This window comes from Enoplosus armatus, chromosome 1 (assembly GCF_043641665.1).
Source record: "Enoplosus armatus isolate fEnoArm2 chromosome 1, fEnoArm2.hap1, whole genome shotgun sequence".
Lineage (NCBI taxonomy): Eukaryota > Metazoa > Chordata > Actinopteri > Centrarchiformes > Enoplosidae > Enoplosus > Enoplosus armatus.
The window spans coordinates 1,714,218-1,728,853 of NC_092180.1; the positions used below are offsets into that span (position 1 = coordinate 1,714,218).

The 14,636-nt window shown below is 41.1% G+C and overlaps 1 protein-coding gene across 1 annotated transcript; it reads left to right on the top strand.

Moving 5' to 3' along the window:
- The first annotated feature begins 410 nt into the window (after nt 1–410).
- LOC139304885 (uncharacterized) lies at nt 411–12,735 on the top strand. Its single transcript, XM_070928823.1, has 3 exons — nt 411–470; nt 2,475–10,757; nt 11,304–12,735. Exon 2 carries the CDS (start codon nt 2,531–2,533, stop codon nt 10,748–10,750), a length of 8,220 nt encoding a protein of 2,739 aa, XP_070784924.1. The 5' UTR covers nt 411–470; nt 2,475–2,530; the 3' UTR covers nt 10,751–10,757; nt 11,304–12,735.
- Nucleotides 12,736–14,636: the final 1,901 nt, after the last annotated feature.

A 14,636-nucleotide genomic window follows, 5' to 3' on the forward strand; every position in this document is an offset into this window, starting at 1 on the left:
AGGAGTAATTCAAGAACACAGAAGCTTATCAACATGTCCTGGAATAAGTGTAATAAGGTATTCCAAGGAGAAGGTGGGGCAAGTTTAAGGTGTTTTATGTCTTCAAGACGTCATCTGTCTGTCAGGGGGCATGGCATCACCACAGTATAAATGCTGGTGAGGTCATCACCTGCCACCAGATCTAAAGAGGAAATTCAGCTGAACAGAAAGATGCTTTCGCCTCCTGCAGCCTGATGTCGGGTACGTCAAAGCTTCATATGATAATGATGATGATATCTTTGTATCCACTTGATGGAAGAGTAATGAAGTGTGCCGTTTTTGTTCATTTCAACTGATTTGAATGGATTAAGCGGTACAACTTTTTTCATTGGTGTTATATATAAAATATATTTTAACTTTTGCCTTTAGGTTCATGAAGAGGAGCGCAGAGGAACATCAGACAATAATGGACACATAAGAAGAGACCTCAGGTACACAGCCATACAGATTCATACTGTTACAGTCTAAATGCATTTTAAATATAATTAAGTGTCATAAGTCAAAGTAAAAATGTTATATCCAAATCCATTCAGCTTATATTAAGCACAAATAGGTAAGAGTACCACAATAAGTGTGTGTATTGTATAGGTGTGTAGATCAGTACAGTGACAAAAAGACAGAATTAATTAAAAATCGAACTGAACATTATGACACATCTGAACTCCAAAGACATCCAACAAAAGACCTGCTCAAATAAAATTGCTTGACTTGGTAGTTAAACTTTTGGCCAGCAAGTTGTTCTTCCTACGTCCCATGAATTTATGTGATAGTACCAGATTCTGGACACTAGATGGTGTTGTTACTGCTATTAGGGGAAAAACAGGAATGAAAAAAGGGATGGTTTAATTTCAGTAAGAAAAAGCCAATGACACTCCTGTTGTATTGAGTGGTCAATGGTCAACTTCAGACTTGTGACAAAAGTAAATAACCCAGAAAGTACCAAGTCCAATGATGCAACATGTAAGGAGTGTTGAGCAAACATTCAGTGCAAAACACGAGCATGTTGATAAAATAAATACCGACATTCCTGAGAGCCAAATTTTGACCACAGATTGTGAATCAGCACGAACAATTCATGGTCGATGAGTCTTAGTCAAACACTTAAGATTTTATAAGGAAAAAAAGATGTTTGAAAACAATTTCTACGAGTTTCCTGAGAACTCTTGGACATATCTCATCTGCTCTCTGCCTGATTTGCCTGAAGTTTTTGAAGTCTATCTAGTACCTCTCCATTCTTTAAACTGATATCCTCAATAAGATTCTGAAAACTGGATGCACCTTAAGGCATTCACGAAAACACTTCACTGGTGAAGTAGCTATTAAGGTAGATAAGATAAGTGGTTCTCAAAACCTAAACTGATACAAATTAGACCACGGACCCCTATTTGATAAAATGTTGTCCCAGCGTCGCCCCTCTGATAGGATTTTTGCCTTCATATATTTTATTACAGTGTAAAGTGTATGAAACACATGACCAAAATACATTGTCATGGTGTTATGGATGGAATTATAGTGAAAATAAATGATTCCCCTTTTTGCTGGGGACACCCCCCCCCCACAAGGACCCACTTTGAGAACCACTTCAGAGATATTTATCAGCAAAACACCTTTTAACTTCCCTTTTTTATTTTTTAACTTTAGGTTTGTATTCAGTCTTCTTTCCAAACTATTGCTTGAATATTCTGAATAACTACCTGTCCAGTAACGACTTATTCATCCATTGTGGATGCTTCTTATTAAGGGTCCAAGCAAAAATGGTGTGTTATTAATAATAAATTCCTGTTATTTGCACTGTAAGAAGAAACAACATGTCAGATTGTTCTCTAATGTTTACCCAGGGAAAGAAAATACTGACAAAAGAGATTTGTGGAATTATTCCCTCAGAAATTAATAATGCCATTATCTTTCATAATCAAAGTTAGTTGTCATCTAAATTGTGTTTATCATATGGAGTCGTGGCTAAATTGAATCGTTAACTTCACATTGTGAATCACATAGAATTGATTGAAGTGAGATTAACAGATCGTTAAATACCTAACCATGCACTCCTGCCAATACAGCCCTTCAGACACGATGCAAATTTATATTTTTCCTGATTTCAGATGTAAAACAGAAAACAGAAAAACATGCTCAAAACTGTTCGCAATGTGCATGTACATTAGTTTAGGATCAATGGATTTATTATATCTCAATTGATGACCAATACCTATGATGCATCTTGAGATTTTGATGAGCAAAATTAGTTGCACAAGAACGTTCACTGTTCAGATGAATGATGGTAGGAACTTCATATTAGCATTTTTGCATTGTAGTAATCGTGCAAAAAAAAAACATGTAATCATTTTAGTCGGCTCTTCTCCTTTTCAACAAGAATCAAAGCAGGAGGAGCACTTGTTATGAGTTGGTTGTTAAACCATTAAAATGTTTTTTTGCAGGAAAACACAGGTTGTACAAGAAGATCACCACTTAACTGCTGAATAAATCATCAAAAATGGGGAACGTACCATCAGAAAGTAACATGGGCGACCGCCTGAGATGCTGCAAGTGTAATAAAGTCCTGCCTCCATGCACATCCTTCGATAACTTATACAAAAGTACTGTTCATGGGCGGTACGTATATGTGTTCAATGGAGGTGAATACTACAGACCAGTCGGCTACAATATGTACGAGTGTGAATATTGTTTCAATAAGCCAATCAGGGATCAAGAGGAAATGAGGAGAAGAGAAGAAGAGAGGAGAAGAGAAGAGGAGAGACAGAGACAAGAGGAGGAGAGGAGGAGAGAGGAGGAGAGGAGAAGAGAAGAGGAGAGGAGAAGAGAGGAGGAGAGGAAGAGAGAAGAGGAGAGAAGGAGAGAAGAGGAGAGACAGAGGCAAGAGGAGGAGAGGAAGAGAGAAGAGGAGAGGAGGAGAGAAGAGGAGAGACAGAGGCAAGAGGAGGAGAGGAAGAGAGAAGAGGAGAGGAGGAGAGAAGAGGAGAGACAGAGGCAAGAGGAGGAGAGGAAGAGAGAAGAGGAGAGAAGGAGAGAGGAGGAGAGGAGGAGAGAAGAGGAGAGACAGAGGCAAGAGGAGGAGAGGAAGAGAGAAGAGGAGAGAAGGAGAGAGGAGGAGAGGAGGAGAGAAGAGGAGAGACAAGAAGAACTAAATCAAAGACTACAAGAATCACATCAACAAGCCAAAGAGCAGTTTGAGAAACACGTGAGCAGCGACATTTCAGAAGAATTTGAGTCCAAGCGAGATGTTCTAAAGAGGCATCTGGATGAGTTTGAAGCTAACTATGAATCAGACAGTGACAGTGATGAGCTTCTAGAAATCCTTTCTTTGAAATGCAGTATCCCAGTTCCAAATCTCAGTCTCACTCAGCTGACAGCTGATCAGCTGGGGAAGATCCTCTCAGTCCTGGACAAACTTCTGTTTGATGAATGGATTAGTGATCTCCCTTCCATCAGCACTCTGCAGCACACTCAAGTGTTCATCACAGAGCTGTGTGCCCTGTCTCTGGAGAAATCTGAGGGAGTTTCCCTACAAAGCATGTCCAATCATGTGCAGTCCCTGGTGGAGTCCATCAGCCAATCAGCATGTAATGTTGTTGAGAGTTTCCTGCTAACTCAAGCCCTGTATCTGAACCTGATGCACTTCTTCAATGACGATGGCAGCTGTGATGCTGACGCGGTCCTTATAGCCAAACGGTGGGCTGAAGATGAGCTTTCCACTGAGAACCTCTTTCTTATAGAATTCCTGGGCACCCTCACATCATCACTGCAGGATGCAGTTGGAAGATCCTCTGTGTTCATTTTAAAGATGGAAATCAAGTGCTTGACGCTTCTCTTATCCACACTCACACATCTAAATGACAAGGAAACCCACTCAGAAGCCACTGAAATGCTCCTCAAACTTGTGCTAACAAACCAATGGACCCCAACAGAGGCAGTGACTCTGCTCAAAGCACTGTCACAGAAATATGCAGAGGATGTTTCAATAGCTGAAGTCCTTACGTTGGTACAAGTGTATGACATATCGCCGGAGTGGACAGATGAGTCCGGACGCTCTCTCATCCAGGCTCTGGACTTTGCCGGCCCTGAGAGATTCCATCAGGATTTCCAAAAGACTCTCAGAAGGAAAGACGAGGGCGGTCTAGTTGCAGCTCTAGCAGAATTAAAAATGTTACTGAATTTGGATGATTCTGTGATTGATATGATAAAAAACATCACCACTGGGGTCCTACATTATTCAGAAAATGCACCAAAAGATGCACCATTTCTGAAAGATTCCTTTAAATGTGCAACCTTGGATGCAGACTACATACAGAACTCTCTGTCTCAGCTCTGCAAAGCAGTTTTTGACATAAGAGGCTGGTGGCCCACAGTGAGGCAGATGCTGCGGTGGTGTGCGTTGATGCTGACTGAGAAGAATGGAGCGCTACAACTGGTTGGTGTGGAAGAAGACCCATGTGTCACAGCCATGTTTGCAGCCACACAAGTCTGCATGGGAAACAAACTGGACATTGTGCTGAGCTCTGATGTTCACTCAGAGGAGAGAACTAAGGAGTGGTCTGACTTCTACAAGTACCTTGGAATTTCTCTCAACACAAACATGAAGAAAACTGATGCATCATACAGGGATGTCTATGAAGCGGACATTGTCTATGGTAGAATCAATGACTTTGTCGCTGACTACTTTCAATACGGCATAGAGGTGATGGAAAAAGGGAACCCTCCTCTTCGTCGTGGATTTATCATTGAAGAACAATCTCTTAGTTCTTCCCATAATCTGGAACTTTCACGGCTCAAGGACAATGATTCCCTGCTGTTTGCTGCAGAGGTCCTGCAAAACCTCATGGGTAAATTTCAAAGTGAAGATATAGAACTGAGACACAGGTTTATAAAGGCTCTTTTTCAGGTGCTCCACACCAACCTAAACAAAGACACAAACACTGACAATAAAATCATCACCATCTCAAAGAAACTTACTGGAAAGGGATTGCCTTCTAATGAGATCTTCATTCTGACCTTTCTTGAGAACCTTCTTAAAGTGGTTACTGAAGAAACAGAAAGTGAGAAAAACAGAACATCTCTTGCAGGCAAATGGTGTTTGGAGATTTTATTTGCCTGTGTGGAGCAATTCCAAGCATCAACAACTACAAAAGAACTCTTCGAGATACTTTCAAATCTTGGAGCAAGTCTTTGGTCGCCAGTAGAGATCTTAAACCTCCTTGGAGCATTAACTGACCGCTATCATGACTGCATTTCCATCATGAAGATTTTACATTTAATGGCAACATATCAGGTTTCTACCAAGTGGAAAGATGGCAACAACCAATCTCTCCTTAAGCTCTTAGATTTATCTACAACTGAGAATCTGATCCAGCATTTAGAAAACAGCCTTAGAGATGAGAAAACAAAAAGCATTGACACTCTCCTTGATGAAATACGGCAGATGAAAGACATCGATGAACAAACACTGAGTAAATCATACAGTGTAGTAACTCATGTAACAAACCTGATCAAAACCGGTGAAATTGAGAACCACACAGATGTACAGCGAGCTAGGAATCTGAGTCACAGCACAGACACAGAAGACCTTCAGGAGATCCTGGCAGTCTTGTGCAATGCCGTACACCTGCACAAGGCCAAAGGGAAGTGGTGGCCCAGAGCCACTCAAATGATAAGCTGGTGCCTCTTGGCCTTGTCTGACACTGGGAAACTCCTGGAGATGGGCACTGGAGAGGGGAAGTCGTCTGTCATAGCAATGTTTGCAGTGCTGCATGCGCTTAGGGGTGAAAAAGTAGATGTGGTTTCCAGCTCTTCGGTGTTATGTCAAAGAGATGCAGAAGAATGGACCGATTTCTACAAGTACTTTGGCATGACAGCTGACACAAACACAAATAAAACCGAAGATAAAGATCGAAAAGAATGCTACCAGAAGGACGTGGTCTATGGAACTGTCGAAGCCTTCGCTGCAGATCACCTTCGCCAGATATTTGAGATGAAGGACGTGAGGCCTGATCGCAGTTATCAGTGCATCATAATCGATGAAGTGGACTCACTGCTGCTGGATCAGGGAGTGCAGCTGACCTACCTGTCCAGCCCCATGGTCTCCATGCAGCACCTGAACATTATTCTGGCCATGATCTGGGGCCATGTCAGCCAGTACGGCTTCCTGTCTACAGGGCACCAGACATTTGTACGGAGCGCTCCTGCTCCGTTCTTCAAGGCCATCTTTGACTCAATCGACACGGAAGAAACTGAAATTAATGATCCAATGGACATTTTACGCATTGCTGAAGAATCCAACACTGTGCCAAAAGGATTTGCAGAGGATATGTACAAAAGTGAAAAGGATGAGCTTTTTAAGAAACTGAAAACTGTAAGTCAGGATGCTATGGTAGATTTTTTCCAAGAAATTGAGAACTACGTCCCCTGTGGTTTTACTGTTTACACTTTAGATGACAAGGGATTGCTCTGTCTCAGAAAGCGCAGCCCGTACAACAACCAGGGCATTCCAGAGCTTACATTTCTTGTCTTGGAGGAAGGCTTGTGTTGTACTCTTTATGATTCAGAAGAAATACTCATTGAGCCCATTGCAGAATTCATCTCAAAGAAGGTTCAGTACACCCCATGCACAAACAACACAGACAAAATCAGCATTCCTGGATTCTTGAAGAATCTGGTAGAGAAGAAAGTGTCAGTGTGGGTCCAGAATGCCTTTCTGGCAATGCAACTGAAGCAAGGACGGGAATATGTTGTAGAAAACGACAATGTCTGTCCAGTGGATTTCAGATCCACTGGTATTGTAGAACTGAATAAGAAATGGGGAGATGGTCTGCAGCAGTTTGTTGAGATTAAACACCAAATCAAACTGAGCACACTTTCAACAGTGACAAACTACGTTTCTAACATCTCCTTTTTTGAAAAGTACCATGGGAAAATATATGGAACAACGGGGACACTTGGGAGCAAAGCAGACATTCTGTTTTTGCAGGACCTCTATCCAAATCTGTCTGCCTGCAAAATGCCAACATTCAACAGGAGGAAGTTATTTGAGGTCAAAGGAACTCTTACCACCTCATCTGAGGAGTGGAAATCTGAAATAAAACGTGTGGTTATGGCTCAGATTTCCCCAAATTCATACAGAGATGGAAGAGCAGCCCTGGTGATCTGTGAAACTATCAACAAAGCCAAAGAGATCTACCAAGAGTTAAAAGACAGCATCCCAGGTGAAATCACTCTCTACTGCCGCAGTGACAGAGACAGTTTGAGCAAAATAGACAAGGAACTGTTTCCGGGTGATGTCATTGTTGCCACGAACCTTGCCGGGCGTGGCACAGACATAAAAGTGTCCAAACAGGTGAACAACAATGGAGGATTATTTGTGATCCTCTCTTTCCTTTCTGAGAGCACAAGAGTGGAACTCCAGGCTTTTGGTCGAACTGCACGCAAAGGTAAACCTGGTTCTGCTCAGGTAATCATGTCCACTGAACACCTGCAGCAGTCTTTCAGGACAGTGTCTTCTCTGCAGGAAGCTAAGAGCACAAGAGATAGACTTGCAGAAGAAAAGGTAAATCACATGATGAACGATGTCACTGAGTTGAAACTGCGGGAGGACCTGTTTTCAGAGTACTGCACAACTCTTCAAGATATTTATCAGAACACTGATGGAGATGAACAAAGAGCTGTTGTTGCCATCATGAATGAGTTCTGGGGGATATGGTTGCAAACTAAATCAGAAGAAATTGACCAGTTGAAGAGAAATGAATTGCAGAACAGTTTGAAAGCTGATTTGTCATTGGCAAAAAGTCAGTCTGAAAGTCAGACTTCACCGTGTTCTAGCATTTATCACTATATCAAGTTTGGAAATATCGCGCTGAGTGAAAAAAAATGGGACATCAGCACCAGGCTATTTGAAAAAGCTATGAAACAAGATGAAAGTTGGGCAGCCATAGCTTTTTACAATCATGCGTATTGCATTATAAAACAGCAGAACGCTAATTACCTCACTAAGGCCAGAGATGATCTAAGGAAGGCACAGGAGTCTCTGAAGTATCTCAGTGAGGAATCCATGGTCTGTCTGCAGTTTGTAAAAATGTCCTCTGCAGACTCAGCCAACAGTAACCCAACCAGCCTTGAAAACCAGTTAACAACCAAGTGCAAGATGTTCAGTTACTTTGACAAAAACATTGGTGAGGCCATTAAAAAGCTGGATGAAATAAAAGAAAGAGGAAGGGATGCAGTGGCCAATAAATCACCAATGTTCTCCCTGGTGTCTGGTGCTGATGAAGATCTTCAAGTGGAAGCCTACAACCTCTACAGTCGAGGACTGAAATATGTATTTTCTGTGGAAGAGCAGCCTCGTTTCCCATGGGAAGCTTTGCTGGTGTTCTGTCTTGGAATTTTACAGATTATTGGAGGAGCATTGCTCACTGCATTTACATTTGGTGCATTGGCTCAAGTCGGCATGGGACTCATCACTGAAGGAATATCAGACTGCATCTATGGCATAGAGTCCATGGTGACAGGAGAATTCAGCTGGAAATCATGGGCTATTGAAAAAGCCATTTCTATTGCTGTATCTCTCATTGGGTTTGGAGTTGGAAAGCTGATTGCAAAGGGCTTTAAAGCTTCTAAAATGTTAATTAAGGGATTCGGTAAACAGCTGAAATCAATGCCAAAGTTTCTCTCCAGACAGGCGAAAGATGGTTTGAGTGTTGTCACAAAGACAAATATGAAGAATGCAGTAAAACTCACTGCTAAAAAAATGGTAGAGGAAATCATTACTTATGGATTTGGGAAGGCAGAAGAAAAAATACTGAAAGAAATACTTAACAGCATCAAAAATGAGCTGAAAGGGGGAATTGTTGATGACGTGAAATCCAACATGGAAAAAGAGCCCTTGGCTGCATTAGTAGACCTCATTATCCTCTCACACCTTGAGGATAAAGAGCAACTTACTGTCCTCCTGGAGGACAAGAAGAGAAAGAGTGAACTGCTGGCCATTTTCAAAGAGTTAAGCAACACAGCAGTACAGCCATTCTATGCTGACCTTAGCTGGCAGAACAAGCTCAACTCATCCATCTCCAACGTGATTGACAGAGCTAAAGCAGAGGCCAAAGGGACAGCACGTGGAATTCTGACAGCCATCCAAGCTATCCACATAACGGTACTGGCAGGAGACGCCATCAGTGCAGTGCACAGCCTCTCCAGCAACTTTTTCTCAAACCTTCACGAACAGCTGAATATATTTAAAAAAGGAAAAGTTCTTTCAGAGAAAGTGAAGGTAAATGAGTTGTCTGCTTCAGACACCGAGATGCTGAAAGAATTCAAGCAGGAATTAGCCGACACCATCAGTGCTTCATTGGCTGATGCTTTGGTAGAAGTTTTCCACCAAAAGTTCTCCAGTCACTTTGTTTCTCGTGTTCAAGGCCAAGTAAATGGCGTCATTGGCCGTTATGTAAGAACTGGCTTAAAGAGTGACAGAACAGAGGAAAAACTCAGAGCTGGACAGAACAACAGATACATCGCATACATGCCAGGAGACCCGGAATCTAAACTTGCTGGAGAGGCAGGTAAATACTCACAGTCACATGCTGAAAAGATCAGGAACCCAATGACTGTGGGCACCATTCTTGATATCAGAGTCCTGTCAGAAACCATGGGCACTAAGGTTGTCATCCTAACAGAGGATAGCCACGGCAGACTTACCAAGATGCAGGAGCTGAGCCCAGGCATTGAACCCGCCAGTCAAAGTGTGACACTGATCTACAGGCCAAAGAGTGCCCAATACCCAGACGGACATTATGATGTGCGCATCAATAACCAGACAGTGAGCATAGTCAGTGAGGGCAAGAACTGCCTGTTTCATGCTTTGGCACGAGGCATGAAACCACAGGCCAGTGAAGACGAGATCGCTTTGGAAGCAGGCCGCCTCCGATCTGTGGAGGCCGACACCCTCCTCAGACACCCGAGCCAATGGGAGTCTTTCATCAAGCACAAAGAGTTGACTGAAACAATCAGAGGAGGGGACTGGTACATGGCAGAGGGAGCTGCACCAAAAAAGATCATGAAAGAAACCAAAACGGCACGTAAGAGAGAGGTTGGAAAAGTAGAATTTTACAAAAAATGGAAAAAATATGCAAATCAAAATCCAGGAGTTGGAAAATTCATCAATGCAGATCATCAGCCACCTGTGAGTAGTATATTGGAAGCTAGAAAACTGAACCAGAATAGCAAATTGGCAGAAGCCATGCTTGAAGTGGGAACCAAATCATCTCCCCTGAATCCCACCCTGATTCCTGATGTGAAAAAAAATCATGGCCGTGAACTTCCAACTGTTTATGTGCCTCAAGAAACACATCGTGAATTTCCCAGTACAAAATCAAAAGCCTTCAGAACATGCTTAGCTACCGCGATAAGCAATGATGATGTTGTGGGCACCTTCAAACTGACGATCCTTGGTGCAATGGTGAGATTCAAGTTGAATACAACCAAGAACTTCAAAGACTTTCAGAACAACCAGCTGAGTAGAGACAGGCTTACCAGTTTGGAAAACAGCTTTCAGCGACACAGTAAAAAGATGGTAAAGCAATGGTCCAGCCTGCTTCAAGGCAAGGGAGTCATGACAAAGAACCATCTTACCACCCTTAATAAATGGATCAACAACCAGGGATACAATAATCAAAACGATCCACACAGGAACCAAGTCTCCAACCTCCTATAATGAAAAGGTAACATAACATTTAATATGATGCTGACATAAAACATATTTACAGCATTCATATATGAGTGTTAGTGGTATTAGAATAGTTAATAAAGGGGCAGGAGGGACATGGACTAGAGTCACATGTTCATACTGCAGTTGTGCATCCCAGTGCCTCACAAGTTTTGGCCGTGCCATCCAGGCCACCCTCCCCAGAAATGATGCCAACGGGAAAAACAGAGGATGAGTTACTTGAACTCATCAGTCTTGTCAGTCTCTCACGACTTCTCTTGGCTGGCTGAGCACCTTCAGTTTTATGAACTGAACACTTACCTCCAACATCATTGCTAATATGTGATTGGTGCTTTATCTGCATTGTCCAAAATCCTAATCCTAATCCTAATCCTTAAAGGAGTTGCGTGCAGCCACTTGCTCCTGAGTCTGTGGGAAAGTCTAGGACATTTTTTAAAATATATTTATATTTACTGAAAACGTAAATATTACTCTCTCTTACATTGTCTACTTTGCATTGTGGTGAGCCGTTGACCAGAGTGGATTTGTGTTTTCTTTACAGTGTATTGACACCTGATCATCAAGAGACCTGTGTGGAGATGTATCATGAGGATTTGCTTGGTTTAATTCACATTAACTTAATTTTATTTTATTTTCCAAAGATGCCAAATAGACATATTTGGGCAGCCATAGTAGACTAATGTCAATGATGTCAAATGGCAGGTTTGTGCTGTTTTGTAGTTTGCACTTGCAATTAATATATACTAAATTTCTATTTTATAGTGTTTAATGGTGTTTATTTTAACTTTACTGTCATTACATATTTTAATTGTGCTTGCTTTAATATTTTTATGTGCACTTCCGTGTATTTTGCACTTTTATTTGTTTGAAATTCAAAGGCTTGTTCTTTTGTGCCATTCTATGTGCTTTATATGGGATAAGTATATATCTGCCATATATGATATCAATAGTAAAACAATTCTAAAAGCAGTTAGAAAACCTGGTCAGTATTGGGAAAAGACCTAAAGTCTGTCTAAAATGAGATAAGGAAGGTTTCAGAGTCAGGATGTTTCTTTAAAGAGGACCCTTTTGGTTTTTTACTGTTTCAAAGAGGATTACGTTCACAGTACAAACCTTGTTAATTTTCTAGCGAACACGGTGAAGCAATCATTCCCTCAGGTCATGTGACAATTCTCAGACACTATCTACCATACCAATGTTGACAACATCAAAGAGGAGTGACCTTCAAGTGTCAGTGTCACTCATACTGGCAAAGGAGGGGATATTGTATTACTATTGTAATGTTTCCATTACTCAGTCAGGTATAACAAAGCATAGCCCGTCCATGTGCACTTTGATTATCATTTTCAAATGATTAGTTATTGACTTCCTTTATCTCACACTTGTTTATCATCATAGCTGCATTTAAATTCAATTGTATCTTCAAATATTCAATACGCATTAATATTCTAAATTATTATAACCATTCAATAGTTATTAGGATACTCTGCAAATGCTTTAGCATCCACACAAGTAAACATTTCACGCAAGTAAAACATATTTGAATTTGAACGTTTCATTGTAACCTGTGGTGCGTTAAACAACATTTCATCCACCGCTCGACACAAACTTGGCCTGAACCAGACTGAGAGAAGCATTGAACACAGGGGGCGACACAGAAGGTGGGAATGAGATCAGGGCCACTGCGGATTCAGAGTTCCATGTGAGGCGTGAAATCTGATGAACTTTGATTTTATTGATTTCTTCATGTATCTTCATGCTTGGAATGACAAGTTCAAATATCTCAGATGACACAGGCCATGTGGAAATCTGGATACATTCATGTTTATGTTTTTATTCAAACTGCGATTTGGGTATTGGGCACAATTGCGGTGTGATTGCAGTATATTCTTATATTAGTTCTTCCACATGAAATCATATCCTGACAGATGCAGTTTTCTGTGAATCATTAATAAAATCTCTGCTTCATGAAATCAGTGTCGTCACTGGATCATCAGCAGGTTTTTGAGTCTGTTGAAGCTTCTGCTGACCTTTATTCAATAAACATCTGTTTCTCTTCATTACTTAAACACTTTCAGTCCAACAGAGATTCAGTGGAGAAACACACCACTACTGTCAACACAGACACTATCCAAACACTTTGAGAGAAGACTCAAAATAGACTAATAGACATTCTATATTTTTCATACTGAATGGACGGAAAATGGCAAAGAAGGGGCCCGTAGAACAGGGAATGTGGCTGGAGAGGGGGGAGAGAGAGATGGACTGTGACAGAAAACAGGTCATGCAGGTAATCTGAGAACGTGTTTACATGCACTGTCGTAACCTGGGTACAGTAAACAGGGGCGGGTTCAGAGGGGTGGCCACTGGCAGCATGCCATTTTTAAATATCCATCAAAGTATTTGAGACAGCGTATGACAAATGGCTGGTGAATGACAGACGTGCTTCATCCGCAGTCTCTGGGAGATCATAAGAGAGGTGATCGCACAGCACCGGTAACTTCATTAATCAGTTAAATCTTCTGATGTAGTTCCAGGATCTACATTTTGATTGGTGATTTTTTTTTACCTGTGAGATATTACACCCAGGTTATTATGACGGTAGAACATTTTTAATTGAGCAAACTCCGACTTCATCTGGTTAATAAAACAATAAGAATACTCATGGGACTTAAAGTAAATAACCAATGCAAGTGCAAGTGATAATGGAGACACATTTAATTGTACTACAGTATAAGTTACTCATTGTTCTATCTCTTCTATCAGTCAGGTTGTTCTCCTATAAATGAAGCAAAAATGAAAACAACATTGTTGTACAACCTTTGCGTATTTCTTATGACTAAGAAAGACTGAGTTCCAAATGATGGTGATTTATTGATATTACTTAATATCACAACACGTAAAGTTGAGTGTTTTCTTACCCTGAATAAACACTTAATGTAGAGTTTATTATTGCCTTGATGCAAGGTGAGTACAACACATTTTTATAATACAAGTGTGCCCCCCCTTCTTTGAGTGTGTGCCCCACTGAGGCCCCCCATGCAAAGCTTTCTAGACTCTTGCTGACAGTAAATCCATGGAAACATGCAGCAGATCCTCAGGATTACTAATTTATTTTAACTGCATTAACGAAAGCATGAATGTGTCTGAATTTAATAAAAGGTCAAAACTGACTTGATTAGACTTCAAGAGGCTACTTTGAGTTAGTTTGTAGTCTGACTTATTTTATTATTATTATTAGCTATCTTAAATACAAAAAGGCAACATGTGTAATTAATGTCAATGTATGTGTAATGTGTAATTTCCCCCTGGGGATCAATAAAGTATTTCCGATTCTGATTCTGATTCAAGTAATACGTCACAGCTGGTTGAATTGGGCCTCAGCTGTAGCGGAGCACAGGGCAGCAGAACACATTCCAACATAGGCACTTCATTTCTACAATTATTCTACTCAATCGTGGTTTGAGCAAAATATCAGAGCAACTGAAATTACACCACGGCTATGAAATGCAGGCTAGTTTGACCATCGCTAGCTAACAGTTTCATTGATGAAAAGAAACTAGCTTGCAGCCTTTGTCTTGCCTATTCAGCCAGCGCACCACCACGAAAATATCCTGCGGTGAATTTCCTCAAAGTGGAACAAAGTGGTAACCACTGCATGTGAATGTATGACTAGCCCAGATCTGTGCTCCGGAGGAGAGCCTTCATTAGCTTTGATTACCTGCTATGAAACAACACGACCCTCTTCCATTTTATAAAACCTAGTCGAACGCAAAAGTAGTGTAATCAGTGACGCATTACGCTACACAGACAGTAATACTGTAAAGTAACTTATTACTTTCAAATGACAGTAACTAATAATATGTAATATATT